Raw genomic sequence first — 15,000 nt, forward strand, 5'->3', positions numbered from 1 at the left:
GTCCCCAAACCAGGGTTTGTCATTCCCAAGCTGTGGCCGGATGGAGGAGGAGGAAAAGTCCCAGAGATCCCTCACGAGGAGGGGCTGCAAACCCAGCCCAGGGAGGTGTGAGGAGGAAAGAGCCCCCCTGAGCCAGGAAGGTGGCCGGAGATCCAGCCAGAGCTCAGAGCTGGTGGAGAAGCCTCATGGCAGGGAGAAGCCCCACAAGTGCTTGGAATGTGGGAAGGGTTTCAGCTACAGCTCCACCCTGATGGAACACCTGAACATCCACACTGGGGAGAGGCCCTGGGAGTGTGGGGAATGTGGGAAGAGCTTCAGTGGGACCTCTGACCTGAGCAAGCACCACAAGATCCACACTGGGGAATGGCCCTAGGAGTGCTTGGAATGTCAGAGGAGCTTCAGGTGGCGTTCAGAGATCGTCACTCACCAGCACTTCCACACCAGGGAGAGGCCCTGCGAGTGTCCCGAGTGTGGGAAGAGCTTCGTGCACTGCTCCATCTCCATCCCCCGTGTGAGGATCCGCGCTGGAGGATCCCCAGTGACCCCCGTTGGGCAGAGCCCTGGTGACCCCTGTTCTGGCTGATCCATGTTGGGTGGGGGGAAGGTGTTGGAGAGATTTCTTTCCCTTTTCCTTGTGCTGCTGTGATTTGGTTGGTAATAAATTCCCTCCGTGTGCCCAGGCCGGGTCTGTTGTGCCCGTGCGGGATTTGCTGAGGGATCTCTCCCGGTCCTTGTCCCCAGCCAGGAACCCTCGGTTCCATTTTCTGTCCCTGTGCGGCTGCGGGGGCAGGGACAGAGCGGCTCTGGGGGTGCCTGGCATCGGGCCAGCGTCACCGCTCGCCGCGGGCACCGCTGAGATCCCGCGCCCCTGGGCACGCACTGCTGGGCTCACCTGAGCTCCCACCTGCCCAGCGCCCCAAGGTTCCCCCTCCCCAAAAAACCCCCAGCCCGAGGCTGCAGCGGCCCGGAAAGGCCTCAGCCAATGGCAGCGTAGGCAGGAGGCAGCGCAGCCAATGAGATCTCGGGGCGTTGTATTGCGTCATCGGTTGCCGGGCAGAGCCCGTGGCCGATCGCTGCCCAAAAGTGGCGGGAGCCAATGAGAGCGCGCGGCGCTGCCGAGCCCGCCCTGCTCCGGACTGGTGCTGCCAGCGCAGCGCGGCTGCTTTGGGGCGGCTGCTCCCTGCCCGGCCCCGGCCATGGGGCGAGGGGCGGCAGCTGGGGCCCTACTGGAGGCACTGGAGGTGCTGGGAGCCCCCCCGGCTGCGGGCGCGGAGCTCTCGGGTGAGCGGGGGGCGTGAGGCGCTGGGACGGGGGGGGAGAAGGGGGAAAAGGGGGCGAAGGGGGGAGCCCGGAATGGAGGGGGAGGAGAAGGGGACCCCCCAAAGGGAGAGCGGGAGGGGCTGTAGGATGGGGGAAGGGGAGCGAGGGGTGGGAGCGGTTCGGGAAGGGGGAAAAGGAGAGGGGAGAACCCCAAAACTGAGCCCGAGGGCGCCGGGGATTGGGGAATTTGTGGGAAAATGGGGAAATAGGACCCCAAAAGTGATTTGGGAACGGCCGGAGGTGGGAGGGGAGAGGATATGAAAGGGGAAATGGAGGAAGGGCGGCAAAGAGGAAGCGGCAGCGCGGGCAGGAGGGTCCCGTGGCGGCCGTGGGGCACAGGGGGTGCGGAGTGGGGAGCCGGGGTGGGCCCTGGAGCTCTGGGGGTGCTGAGGGAGGGTGGTGGGTGGGCAACCCCTGACCGGTGTCATGGACACTCAGGGGTGTTCCAGAGGATGACAAAGTCCGAGTGTTACTTCTTGAACGGCACGGAGAAGGTGAGGTACGTCCAGAGGGCCATCTACAACCGGGAGCAGTTCATAATGTTCGACAGCGACGTGGGGCACTTTGTGGGATTCACCCCCTATGGGGAGAAGTTGGCCAAGCGCTGGAACAGCAACGCCATATTCATGGAGGACAGACGGACTGCGGTGGATTGGTTCTGCCGGTGCTGGTACAAGAATTTTACCCCGTTCCTCACAGAGCGCCGAGGTGAGCGCGGAGCAGAGCGTGCCCGCTCGAGCCCTGCCCTGCCAATGACCGGGAGCCCCTCAAAATATCCATGCGGAATCGCCCCAGAGCCCTCAGCCCTCCTTGTGCCCATCCCCGGGGCCTCTTGTCCCTCCCAGTCCATCCCAGTCCTTCCCAGTGCCCCCCCGCGCGTCCATTTCAGCGACGCGTAAAGCTTACGGAAATGCCCAATCAGATCACGTCTCCTTAATGACTCATCTGTTGCCAGGCAGACCCGCAGCGCGGAGTGCCCTGCGCGGGACTCGGCCTCCCAGTGCCGCGCATTTCATTCCCAGTTCCTACCAGTGCCACCAAAATCCCTCCCAGTGCCATCCCAGTCCCTCCAAGGCCATCTCCAATTCCTCCCCAGTCCCTCCCAGTCCATTTCCACTCTTTTCCCAGTTCATTCCCAGTTCACTCTCTGACCTCCACCTCTCTCCCAGTTCCCCCCATTTCCTCCCATCTCTCTGTGCAAACCCCATAAATCCCAGTCCCTCCCAGTCCATTCCAGTTCCTGTCAGTCCCTCCCACTCCTTCCCAGTACCACCCAGCTTCTCCCAGTCAATTCCCAGTATGTTCCCAGTTCATTCCCAGTTCACACTCAGATCTCCACCCTCTCTCCCAGTGCCCCACATTCCCTCACACCCCTCTCAGTTCCGCCCAAGTCCCTCTCAGTCCATTCCCAGTCTATCCCACTCCCTCCCAGTTCATATAAAATCCCTCCCAGTCCATTCTCACTCCCTCCCAGTCCCTCCCAATCCATTCCCAGTCCCTCTCAGTCCATTTCCCAGTCCATTTCCAGTTACTCCGAGTCCCTCCCAGGCCTTCCCAGTTCCACCCAGCCTCTCCAAGTCGATTACCAGTCTATTCCCACTTCAGTTTCAGTTCACTTCCAGACCACCACCCTCTCTCCCAGTGCCCCTCTATCCCTTCTAACCTCTCTCAGTGCCACTCAATTCCCTCCCAGTGTATTCCTAGTCCCTCCCAGTCCCTCCTAATCCATTCCCAGACCCTCCCCGTCCATTCCCAGTCCATTCCCATTCCCTCCCAGTCCCTCTCCAGCCCAGCCCAGCCCTCCCCTCTCTCTCCCAGTGTCCCCCAGCTGATCCCAGTGTGTCCCCGCTCTCTCTCTCCCAGTGCCCCCCAGCGTGTCCATCTCGCTGGTGCCCCCCTCGAGCTCCCAGCCCGGCCCCGGCCGCCTGCTCTGCTCCGTGATGGATTTCTACCCTGCTGCCATCCAGGTGAGGTGGTTCCAGGGCCAGCAGGAGCTCTCGGAGCACGTGGTGGCCACTGACGTGGTCCCCAACGGGGACTGGACCTACCAGCTGCTGGTGCTGCTGGAAACCCCGCCCCGGCGCGGGCTCGCCTACAGCTGCCAGGTGGAGCACGTCAGCCTGGAGCAGCCCCTGAGCCGGCACTGGGGTACGGGGGAGCCCCTGGGGACGCTGGCAGAGCCACTGGGCTGTGCTGGGAGCCACTGGGAGGGAGCTGGAGAGAGCCGGGCTGGGACTGGGAGAGGCCCTGGGGGCTGGGCAAGGGCTGGGAAGGGGTTTGGGGGATGCTGGGGAGGGTGGGATGGGGTTGGGGGGGGTCCTGGTGGGCACTGGGAGGGAGTTTGGGGGATGCTGGATGTGACTGTGAGGGAGTTTGGGGGTGCTGGGTGTGACTGGGAGGGATCGCAGTGAGCCCGGAGGGCCTGGAAGGAGATCGGCCATGGCAAAGCGGGGCTCGCCATGAGCTCGGTTGTGCTGGGCACAGACTGGGAGGGCTCTGGCTGAGTCCTGCTTGGGCTGCCAAGGGACTGCGAGAGGCTTTGGGGCTCCTGGGGCGCTGGGGAGCAACTGGGAGGGGGCTGTGGGATCCTCAGAGGGGCGGGAGGGGCTTTGGTGGCTCCTGGCCAGGACAAAAAGGGATCGGCGGGAGGTTTCAGGGGCTTCTGGCTGGGCTGGGGGCCACAGGGAGGGCACTGGGAGGGGCTGGGGGTGTCCGTGAGAGGTTTTGGGGGTGCTGAGCCCTGCGGACCCCCCAGAGATGCCGCCGGACGCCGCCCGCAGCAAGATGCTGACGGGCATCGGGGGCTTCGTCTTGAGCTTCGTCTTCCTGGCGCTGGGGCTCGGCTTCTACGTGCGCAAGAAGGTCAGGGCGGGTGCCGGGGATGGCGTCCCGGCCGTGGCGGAGCGTGTGCGCTCCCGCCGGGGCCCCCAGCCCGGTGTCACCCCCTTTTCTCTGCCCACAGAGCTCCTGAGCCGCCGGCGGCCGCAGCCCCTCCCCGTGGGCTCGGGCCCGGCCGGGACCCCCCGCTCCGTCCCCGCTCCGCGGATTTTGAGGGGGTCCCGTGTCCCCCCCAGCCCCGCTGGCGCTCTGCCCCCGCCCAGTGCCTGCTCCCAGTGCTCCCAATAAAGCTTCCCAGTTGGCCCCGGGGCCGTTTATTGGGGGGCGATGCGGAGGGGTTTGGGGGGGGCGATGGAACGGATTTGGGCAAAGGGAGGGGGAGAAAGGGTGGGGGCTGGGCCTGGGGGGAGCGGGAGGAGGAGGAGGAGGAGGAGGAGGAGGAAGAGCAGCAGCACCGGATCCCCACGGTTTCCCCGCCCCGCCGGAGCTGCAGCCCCCCCTGGCCCTGTCAGCATCGCCCCCTCCCCACATCCCGCAGTGAGCGGGGAGAGGGAGCTCAGCCCTGGTTAAGAATCTGTAATTACTTTAAAATAACTAATACTTTTTAATTTTAATAAAATTTTATTTTAATATATGAAAACATCTCTATATTTTACATTTATATCATTTAAAAATAATTTTAATAGTGCTTAATAATTCCCTTGACCCCTTGATAATAAAATTGTGTTTCTGTCACGATCCCTCCTCATGGATGGTTTTCCTGATGGGGGATCTGAGAGTGCAAAACCCGACATGGCCATGGGGGGTTTGCAGTGATAATCAAAACAAATGCACCTTTATTGAAACAACCACAGTGAAATGCGTTGGGGAAGAATTGGGGAAAAAGGGAAAAATAAGGAGAAGAGGGAGGGAGAGAAAAGAAAGGTTTATAGGTACCAAACATCGAACAGCAAAGTCCTTCAATGTCCAACCCATGGAGCTCACCAGGTCACATCTGGGGAGATCTCAGGGGTGCAGCTCATCCCAACTCTAATTATCCTCTGTTCTGATGGGGGAAGGGGATGAATCTTGAAACCGAATCAACGGCAGTCTATTGTATTTTCAGGGGGAAAAATGGTATTTGGGGAAGGGTGCACACAGTCCATGTTCAGCAGTGGGCGAGAGCCATTGTCTTCTGGTCTACTGCTCACCCCTGCAACATCCATCTCACTTTGGCCAGCTTGCCTCCCCCACACCCCCCCGGGTTGGGGGTTTCAGTCCCAATCCCCGGAAAAAGTGAGAGGGGTCTTTTCACATGGGGGTTTCATGTCTCAGTTATTGATGGAGGCTTCTCACATCTCTGTCTGTCACAGTGACTATAAACGAGTGAGGGTCCTCTCTGGGGGACCACCCAGAAATTCAGGAGAAGTCCAGCCAGGCAGAGGGGGGGAAAAATTCCAGAATTTTTCACAATGCCCCCTTCTTCTTTTCATTGGGCTCACTGTAGCACAGCAAACACACCAGGGAACAACAGCACAGCAACACTCTCAGGTCTCGGGGCCCTCGGCGTGGACCTTTCTCCTACAGGGTCAGAGATTGCGGATGTGGGGGGCTTTTCTTCAGTGGTCCCCAATGACGATCGTGAGGCACATGAGGGAAACTTCGGGCAGAGTCTCACACCCACATCCCACAGTGAGTGGGGAGGGGGAGCTCAGCCCATGTTAGGGGTCTTTAAATGATTTAAAATAACGAATAATTTTAAATTTTAATAAAACTTTAGTGAAATTTATTAAAACGTCCATATAGTTAAAATGTATATAATTTTAAAATATAATTTAATAAGGGTTAATAATTTCTTTGCTTTCTTGTTAATAAAATTTTGTTTCTAAAGTGGAGTGGGACAAAGGGATCTGAACAGAAAATCCTGAACAAGCTCAGTCCCAGAAAATCGGGGTTAAATGTGAAATGAGCAGCTCTGATTGGCCGGCCCAGCACAGCCCGCCCTTCCAGTCCATCCCAGTCCATTCCCAGAGCCTCCCCAGCCCAGCCCAGCCCTCCCCTCTCTCTCCCAGTGCCCCCCAGCTGATCCCAGTGTGTCCCCGCTCTCTCTCTCTCTCTCCCAGTGCCCCCCAGCGTGTCCATCTCGCTGGTGCCCCCCTCGAGCTCCCAGCCCGGCCCCGGCCGCCTGCTCTGCTCCGTGATAGATTTCTACCCTGCTGCCATCCAGGTGAGGTGGTTCCAGGGCCAGCAGGAGCTCTCAGAGCACGTGGTGGCCACCGACGTGGTCCCCAACGGGGACTGGACCTATCAGCCGCTGGTGCTTCTGGGAATCTCCAAAAATCCCGGGAAAAGGGGATTTAGGAACATCCAGACACCTAAAATCCTGGAAAAAGGAGAATTCGACCACAGCCAACACCCCAAAATGACGAAAAAGGGGGGAAAATTCCTGAAAAAAAAAACCCATAAAATCAAAAATATCCACAAAAAGTCACAAAAAATCCCCAAAAGCCCCCCCAAAAATTTGAGATGGATTCCTTTAGCCCCTTAATTTCCAAAATTAAAAAAATATTCCAGCGAATCCCAAATACGGGACCCCCCCAAACCCCACTTTGGACCCCCAGAATTGGGGTCAGGGTCAGGGCCAGCAGCGGCAGCAGCCGGGGGAGGCTCTGCGCTCCGTCCATTGCGCTCCGGGCACACCGGGAAGGGTCGGTGCTGCTGCCAGGAACGCGGATCCCAACTGGGGGGACTGGGAACGGCGAGAAGCACTCCAAAAAGCGCTCAGCCAATGGGAGAGCGGGGTGTATGTCGCGTCACCTGTTGCCGGGTGGAGCGTTCAAAAATTGAGCTCCCTAAGAAATTCCGACCAATCAGAAAAAGGAGCGAAAATGACTCCTCAGGTGCTGGGTAGAGCCTCTGGAAATCGGGCTCCCAAAGAAACCGGCCAATTAGAGAGCGCAAAAATCACTTCGGCCAATGAAAGCGAGCCAAAAAAACCCCACAACCAATGAAAGCGCGGCCAAAAACCACGCCCGACCAATCAGGGAGCGCGTCCCTCATGACCCCGCGCTGCTCGGGCTGGCTCTCCCAGTTGAGCGCGGTTGGTTTGGGGTGGAGGTCGCTGCCCATGGGGCGAGGGGCGGCAGCTGGGGCCCTACTGGTGGCACTGGTGGTGCTGGGAGCCCCCCCGGCTGCGGGCGCGGAGCTCTCGGGTGAGCGGGGGGCAGGAGGCGCTGGGACAGGGGGGGAGAAGGGGGAAAAGGGGGCGAAGGGGGGAGCCCGGAATGGAGGGGGAGGAGGAGGGGACCCCCCAAAGGGAGAGCGGGAGGGGCTGAGGGGTGGGGGGAGGGGAGGGAGGGGTGGGAGAGGGTGGGGACCCCAAAACCGAGCCCGAGGGGGCTGGGGATTAGGGGATTTTTTTAAAGAGTGGAAAATAGGCAAAATGGGGGAAATGGGACCTCCAAAATCGTATCAGGAGAGGATGGAGGTGGGAGGGGAGAGGATGTGGAAGGGGAAATGGGGAAAGGGCGGCAAAGAGGAAGCGGCAGCGCGGGCAGGAGGGTCCTGTGTCGGCCGTGGGGCACAGGGGGTGCGGAGTGGGGATCCGGGGTGGCCCCCGGAGCTCTGGGGGTGCTGCTGGGGGATGCTGGGGGGGCACCACTGAGCTGTGTCCTGCACTCACAGGGGTGTTCCAGCTCCTATCTACGTCCGAGTGTCATTTCATTAACGGCACGGAGAAGGTGAGGTTCGTGGAGAGGCAAATGTACAACCGGCTGCAGTACTTCATGTTCGACAGCGATGTGGGGCACTACGTGGGGTTCACCCCCTATGGGGAGAAACAGGCCCGGTACAGAAATGGCCTGCCAGATCTACTGGAGTACAAACGGACTGCGGTGGACCGGTACTGCCGGCACAACTACGAAGTGTTCCGCCCGTTCGGCGTGGAGCGCCGAGGTGAGCGCGGGGCAGACCGTGTGCCCTCGGGCCCTGGCCTGCCAATGAGCCTGGAGCCCCTCAAAACCTCCCAGGGAATGACCCCGGATGCTCAGCCCTCCTTGTGCCCATCCCAGGGGCTTCCTGTCTCCCCCAGTCTCTCCCAGTCTATCCCAGGTCCCCCCCGCGCGTTCATTTCAGCGACGCGTGAAGCTGACGCTTCGCAACCAATGAGATCGCATAATTTCAATGACTCATCTGTTGCCAGGCAGATCCGCAGCGGCCAGTGCCCCGCGCTGGATTCGGCCTCCCAGTGCCACGCACTTCACTCCCAGCCCCTCCCAGTCCATTCCCAGTCCCTCCCCAGCCCAGCCCAGCCCTCCCCTCTCTCTCCCAGTGCCCCCCAGCTGATCCCAGTGTGTCCCCGCTCTCTCTCTCTCTCTCTCTTCCCCAGTGCCCCCCATCGTGTCCATCTCGCTGGTGCCCCCCTCGAGCTCCCAGCCCGGCCCCGGCCGCCTGCTCTGCTCCGTGATGGATTTCTACCCTGCTGCCATCCAGGTGAGGTGGTTCCAGGGCCAGCAGGAGCTCTCAGAGCACGTGGTGGCCACCGACGTGGTCCCCAACGGGGACTGGACCTACCAGCTGCTGGTGCTGCTGGAAACCCCGCCCCGGCGCGGGCTCACCTACAGCTGCCAGGTGGAGCACGTCAGCCTGGAGCAGCCCCTGAGCCGGCACTGGGGTACGGGGGAGCCCCTGGGGGCGCTGGCAGAGCCACTGGGCTGTGCTGGGAGCCACTGGGAGGGAGCTGGAGAGAGCCGGGCTGGGACTGGGAGAGGCCCTGGGGGCTGGGCAAGGGCTGGGAAGGGGTTTGGGGGATGCTGGGGAGGGTGGGATGGGGTTGGGGGGGGTCCTGGTGGGCACTGGGAGGGAGTTTGGGGGCGCTGGGTGTGACTGGGAGGGATCGCAGTGAGCCCGGAGGGGCTGGAAGGAGATCGGCCATGGCACAGCGGGGCTCGCCATGAGCTCGGTTGTGCTGGGCACAGACTGGGAGGGCTCTGGCTGAGTCCTGCTGGTGCTGCCAAGGGACTGCGAGAGGCTTTGGGGCTCCTGGGGCGCTGGGGAGCAACTGGGAGGGGGCTGTGGGATCCTCAGAGGGGCGGGAGGGGCTTTGGTGCCTCCTGGCCAGGACAGAAAGGGGTCGGGGGGAGGTTTCAGGGGGTCCTGGCTGGGCTGGGGGCCACAGGGAGGGCGCTGGGAGGGGCTGGGGGTGTCCGTGAGAGGTTTTGGGGGCGCTGAGCCCTGCGTACCCCCAGAGATGCCGCCGGACGCCGCCCGCAGCAAGATGCTGACGGGCATCGGGGGCTTCGTCTTGGGCTTCGTCTTCCTGGCTCTGGGGCTCGGCTTCTACGTGCGCAAGAAGGTCAGGGCGGGTGCCGGGGGTGGCGTCCCGGCCGTGGCGGAGCGTGCGCGCTCCCGCCGGGGCCCCCAGCCCGGTGTCACCCCCTTTTCTCTGCCCACAGAGCTCCTGAGCCGGCGGCGGCCGCAGCCCCTCCCCGTGGGCTCGGGCCCGGCCGGGACCCCCCGCTCCGTCCCCGCTCCGCTGATTTTGGGGGGGTCCCGTGTTCCCCCCCAGCCCCGCTGGCGCTCTGCCCCCGCCCAGTGCCTGCTCCCAGTGCTCCCAATAAAGCTTCCCAGTTGGCCCCGGGGCCGTTTATTGGGGGGCGATGGGGAGGGATTTGGGGGGGGCGATGGGACGGATTTGGGCAAAGGGAGGGGGAGAAAGGGTGGGGGCTGGGCCCGGGGGGAGCGGGAGGAGGAGGAGGGAGGAGGAGGAGGAGGAGGAGGAAGAGCAGCAGCACCAGATCCCCACGGTTTCCCTGCTCCCCCGGAGCTGCAGCCCCCCCGGCTCCATCAGCATCGCCCCCTCCCCACATCCCACAGTGAGCATGAAGGGCGAGCTCAGCCCTTGTTAAGAATCTCTAAATAATATTAAAAAATAATTTAATATTATTTAAAATTTATATAACTTATTAAAATATCATTCAATGTTTTTAAAATTTAAATTTATGTATTTTTAAAATTTTAATCGTAGTTAATATTTGTTTTGACCCCTTGTAATAAAATTGTGTTCCTAAAGGGGAGCGGGTGTCACGGTTTGGCACTGGCACAATGCCTGTGCCCCTGAAAATACATTGTCCCAAGTGTCCCCTGTGAGATGTGACCAGAAATACAGCAAAGCAGGCTCCAGTTTAGGAATAAAAGAAAAAAAAAACGAGGAATAAAATAAAAAAAATAGGAATGTTTTGGAAGGTTTTCATTCTGAGTTCTATGTGTTTCTTTTATATATTGTAAGTTAATAAAAACATTCCTCCTCCCTGTCGTGGTTTGAGAGGAAGTGAGTTTTTTTGAGATGCTGTAGTCAAACCAATAGGAGCTCAGATTTGAATTTTGGCACATGGTGTGGCCACTGAGGACGTGGATTTGCCTCTGAGAACACGGGGGTTAAAAGCAGAGAACGCCCAGGGGAAGCTCTCTTGGTTCCCGTTGGTGAAAGGTTCAGAGCTGCCCTGCCCGGCTGCGGGCTCGGTGCGGGAGGGGAAGCCATGCGGCCGGGTGAGGTGAGCCGGGCCTTGGACAGAGAAGGGAGGTGAAGGCCCCTGCAGGATGGGAGGGTGGAGGAGCATTGGAGGGGCATCGGGCAGCAGCCCCAGAGAGAGAGAGGGAGAGAGAGAGAGAGAGCCGGTGTCTGTGCCTGTGCCTGTGTTTGTGCCACCTTGAAATTGGATAGCACGGCCGGCGAGAAGGAGAAGGGGGGGTGTGGCGAGAAGGTGCCGGGCAGGGCCAGCGTGGGAGTTCTGGACAGGCAGAGCCTGAGATTTTAACCCTTTTCTTGGATGATGGAAACCTTGCAAATGCTGATCCTCCTGGAGTTAAATGAGGAGAGATAGAGATGAAATAGGAGGAAATGGGCAAGTGTGATGGAAATCTGTGCAAGTGAAAGATGTCAGAAGAAGTTGAGAAGAATCCTAGGTGGGAGGAGATGATGAGTGGCCTTTGGCTGGACTTTTCTTGTATAGCCATGGACAGAACCATTTTCCTGTGACACAGAGACTGCATTTAGGGGGAGCAATGGCTCAGAGCCAAGAGAGTGCAGTGATGTTATGTGAAGGAGCAGTGTGAACAGAGACAACGGGTGAGAAGGGTGGTGGTGCCCTCAATCTTCAGCGGAGGAAAAGATCTCGAGACCCCTCAGCCCCAGGGGGTGAATCTGGGGGGGACAGGTGTCCCGAAAGTGAGAGACACTGCTCTTTGTGGAACTGGGCAAAGCACCCCTAAAAGGGGAACCCCAGAAGCAGCTCTGGTCCATATGCAGTGGTGAGAGCACTGGGCATGGAAGGAAGATGTCACAGATGGCAAATGTTCTCCGGGCGGTGCCACGTGTGACATGGAAACGCAAGAAGTTTCAAAGGTGTTTCCTGGGGAAGCCTATGGCCAAGAGGGACTCCTCTCCTCTTGATGAACTGAGAATTGATTATCTGAGGGGTGGCGATGGATTGAGAGTTGCTGACCTGAGGGGTGGTAAATGAATTGAGAGTCCAAGGCTTTGTCTTACTGTGATGTATTGGGAACTTGGTTGGGGGGAGGAGGAATGTTTGGAAGGTTTTCATCCTGAGTTCTGTATGTTTCTTTTGTATGTTAATAAAGTTTTTTTCCTTCTATTCCTAAGCTGGAGCCTGCTTTGCTCTATTCCTGGTCACGTCTCACAGCAGACACCAGGGAGAAGGTATTTTCATGGGGGCACTGGCATTGTGCCAGCATCAAACCATAACAGCTCCATTTTTATGGACCTCATGTTTTGAAAGGAATGCATGTTTAGAAGAATGGAAGAGGTAGGAGGTGACTTTAGGGGAACCACAAGTTCCACAACAAACCAGAGAAAACAAGATGGTAAATAACAACCAGCCTGGGGACATGTGATTTGGTGCATTTAGACTCAGTGGAGCATAGGATTCAACCAGCCTAAAGCAGAAATTCAGCAGCACGTTTGGTACAAGAGCACTTTGCAAAAGAAACAACAGGACTGGTGCACATGGTGAGTGTGCAGCTGACTCTGCTTAGCCCAAGGGGAACCCATGGAACTGACTCATACTTTTAAATCAGAAGCCTAAGTGCTGATGTCAAATCCATCAGATCTAGGTTTCAGTTGCAGAAAAGTCTTTCCAAAACCAATCCTTCAATGGATTAGTCTCCTGAAATCTTTTGCCTCCAAAAATACAAATTAATGACTATGGGTTTATTTAATGCTATATGAAAGATCAGATGCCTGGCAATTAGTCTTAGATCATTACTCCTAGAGCTTCAGCTGACAGGCAATTCATTCATTGATACAAACCAAAAGAGTAAAAAGGCACGGACAGACCTCCAGCAGAAGCCATGGACAGCGTCAGCCTGTACCAGCTGTTGGATTCCGCTATTGAGGGCGAGGCTGGCATCAATTTTGCCGTCCTGTGAAAACTCCTGCAGGCCATCCTGGAGCAGCAGGAGCTCCCCCAGCAGACTCCCCCTACTCATTGTCTGCCCACATCTTTAGCAGCGCTTGTCACTGTCCTGCCTTCGCAGGCATTGTTTGAACCTGTGGCAGCAGGTCTTTGCCATTCCGATGGGATTCCATGATCCAGCACGGAGCCTGGCTTAGGCAGGAGGTGCTGGATCCATCCCTGCTGACCTGGCTGTGTGATGGACTCCACAGGGCAGGATGAAGGATCCTAAGCCATGGGTTTGTGCTAGGGTCTCCATGAGGAGGTGGGCAAGATGAACACAGAACAATCCAGCATGGAGCAGGACATAAAGGTGATACGGCAAGAATTTGGCCAGCTGAGCTGCCACCAGTTCCCCCAGGAGGGAGCTGAATTCCCACCCCCTCCTCAGGGACTCTGCCACAGCTGCTGCTGCCAGTGCTCTCCAGGGGACAGAGCAGCATTGGTGCTCTGGGCAACACGTCCCATGTCTGTGTTACGTCCCTGCGATTGTGTCGGCCACCCAGCACCGGGACTGGTCCCAAAGAGACCATGGCAGGGCCTGTGGAAGGCCCCGGTGCCCTTCCTGCTCAGCTGCGGTGGCAGCCGTGGGGGCTCATTCCGCTGCCCTGAGCAGGCAGAGCAGAGGAGCAGCTGCTTCTTGTTTGGGCCGTTGCTAAAGTTCCTGCTGGGCTGTGTCTTCAACACTTGGGGCAAGGTCTTGCCTGCAAGCTGGGGCAGTTTGGGTAGTGTGGGGGTGTCCCCAGGGCACGTGGAGGTGTGTCCTGGGGCTCTCTGTGACACAGTGCACCGTGGTCACCGTGGGATGGAAAGGGACAGAGTGTGCAAGGGTGACCCTTTGTGACACGTCGTGACGTAGGTGCTGGCGGCGCCACAGCCACGCCACAGTGCTCGGTGCACACGACGGGACAGGACGGGATAGAGCAGTGCTGTGAGGAGCCCCCACACAGCCAACTCGTTCCTTGCTGACCCGGAGCTTTTCCCAGGCATTCCCTGTGCAGGTGACCTCGAGGCCAGGCTGCGGGACTCGGTGACGTGGAGCATTTCCCAAGCGTTTGCCATCCCTGCGGCCGGTGCCCTCAAGGACAGACTGCGGGACTTGCACTCCTATTTCCCTTTTGAGACTTCTCTCTTGCTGTTGCCCTCAAGGACAGACTGCAGGACTCGCTGTCCTGTAGCCTTCCTGAGGCTCCTCTGTTGCAGGTGCCTTCAAGGCACAACTGCAGCACTTGCTCATCTTCAGCTCTTCCGAGGCCTCTCTGCTTCAGCAAGCACTCATAACTGCAAAGAGTGACATGGAGCAGAGACCCCCCAGCGTGCCCAAGCTGGCCTGGGTGGAGGAGGAAGAGGCTGGAGCTCCCTCAGCACAGCAGCCTGAAGAACTGGAGCAGTTCCAGCTGCTGCAGGAGCGTGAGTGTCAGAGCTGGGCCGCAGGGCTGGTGCCTGTAGCCAGCCTGGCCCCATCCCATCCCATCCCATCCCATCCCATCCCATCCCATCCCATCCCATCCCATCCCATCCCATCCCATCCCATCCCATCCCATCCCTGTGGCCATATCCATGGATAGGACAGAAGCTGGGCTGGAGCACCTGGCAGCCGCGCTCCATCCCCCGGGGCATCCTGAGGCTCTCCCTGCCTGGGGAGCGCAGGGCTGGGCTGTGTTCTCTGGCCTCTCCCGCAGCCCCTCAGCTCTGGCTGCGCTCGCTCTTTGCCAGATGCAGCCCAGGACCGGACACAAGAACAGGAAGCCGCCCGTGGCCGCTTGGGCAGAACGGCACAGGTACCTGGGGCCATCCCCACCTGGGCTGGGCCTGCTGGCACTGCTCAGCCAAGCACCAGGCTTGGAGCGCTCCATGGATTCTCCCTCTCTTGCTGCCCTTCTCCTGCAGCCCCTCTGTGAATTCATCACGTGCCTTTGGCAGGAAGAGACCGCCGGTGCGGGCACGGGCGTCTTGGCCAACCTTCCGTTCCTCGATGCCAAGATCGATGCTGCCATGCTGGATTTGCTTGTGGAGAAGGGTGTTTCCAATCCAATGCAAGTAAGCAGCCTGGGGCAAGGGCTCAATGGCCCCAGCAGTGGTGTGGCGCCTCGAGCCGGCTCTGCCGGGCTCCCTCGGCCTTTCAGGCCCGGCCCAATGCGGTTGGAAGGGAAGCACTTCTCAGGGGGAGTTGCTGCTCTGGCAGCTCTCCAAGTCTCCCCGTGCCCTCTGCAGGTGCCCGCCATGGTGAGGTCCATCCACCAATGGCTCACAGCCAATGAGGCTGCTGGGCACAGGCTGGACAAGGCCCTTCTGGAGCTGACCGAGGAATACCCCTCTGACGTGCTGATCACCCTCTTGCGCTGGGCCCCATCGTGTGACAGGTAGGGCAGCCCCACGTGCCTTGAGGGCT

The 15,000-nt window shown here is 59.3% G+C and overlaps 2 protein-coding genes across 2 annotated transcripts; both read left to right on the plus strand.

The window, feature by feature from the left end:
- The first annotated feature begins 1,196 nt into the window (after positions 1-1,196).
- LOC136570676 (class II histocompatibility antigen, B-L beta chain-like) lies at positions 1,197-4,316 on the plus strand. Its single transcript, XM_066571143.1, has 5 exons — positions 1,197-1,281; positions 1,759-2,028; positions 3,184-3,468; positions 4,076-4,182; positions 4,283-4,316. Exons 1-5 carry the CDS (start codon positions 1,197-1,199, stop codon positions 4,289-4,291), a joined length of 756 nt encoding a protein of 251 aa, XP_066427240.1. The 3' UTR covers positions 4,292-4,316.
- A 2,931-nt stretch (positions 4,317-7,247) lies between these two features.
- LOC136570608 (H-2 class II histocompatibility antigen, I-E beta chain-like) lies at positions 7,248-14,975 on the plus strand. Its single transcript, XM_066571062.1, has 8 exons — positions 7,248-7,349; positions 7,822-8,091; positions 8,525-8,809; positions 9,384-9,533; positions 13,812-14,018; positions 14,325-14,389; positions 14,532-14,648; positions 14,823-14,975. Exons 1-8 carry the CDS (start codon positions 7,265-7,267, stop codon positions 14,973-14,975), a joined length of 1,332 nt encoding a protein of 443 aa, XP_066427159.1. The 5' UTR covers positions 7,248-7,264.
- The last annotated feature ends 25 nt before the right edge of the window (positions 14,976-15,000 follow it).

This window comes from Molothrus aeneus, unplaced genomic scaffold, assembly GCF_037042795.1.
Source record: "Molothrus aeneus isolate 106 unplaced genomic scaffold, BPBGC_Maene_1.0 scaffold_35, whole genome shotgun sequence".
In the NCBI taxonomy this organism is placed as follows: Eukaryota; Metazoa; Chordata; class Aves; order Passeriformes; family Icteridae; genus Molothrus; species Molothrus aeneus.

Coding starts and splice junctions, on each gene's coding strand:
- LOC136570676 (XM_066571143.1), top strand. CDS start 1,197: ATGGGGCGAGGGGCGGCAGCTGGGGCCCTACTGGAGGCACTGGAGGTG. Junction 1,282..1,758: donor TGCGGGCGCGGAGCTCTCGG/GTGAGCGGGGGG, acceptor ATGGACACTCAG/GGGTGTTCCAGAGGATGACA. Junction 2,029..3,183: donor GTTCCTCACAGAGCGCCGAG/GTGAGCGCGGAG, acceptor TCTCTCTCCCAG/TGCCCCCCAGCGTGTCCATC.
- LOC136570608 (XM_066571062.1), top strand. CDS start 7,265: ATGGGGCGAGGGGCGGCAGCTGGGGCCCTACTGGTGGCACTGGTGGTG. Junction 8,810..9,383: donor GCCCCTGAGCCGGCACTGGG/GTACGGGGGAGC, acceptor GCGTACCCCCAG/AGATGCCGCCGGACGCCGCC. Junction 14,019..14,324: donor GTTCCAGCTGCTGCAGGAGC/GTGAGTGTCAGA, acceptor GCTCTTTGCCAG/ATGCAGCCCAGGACCGGACA.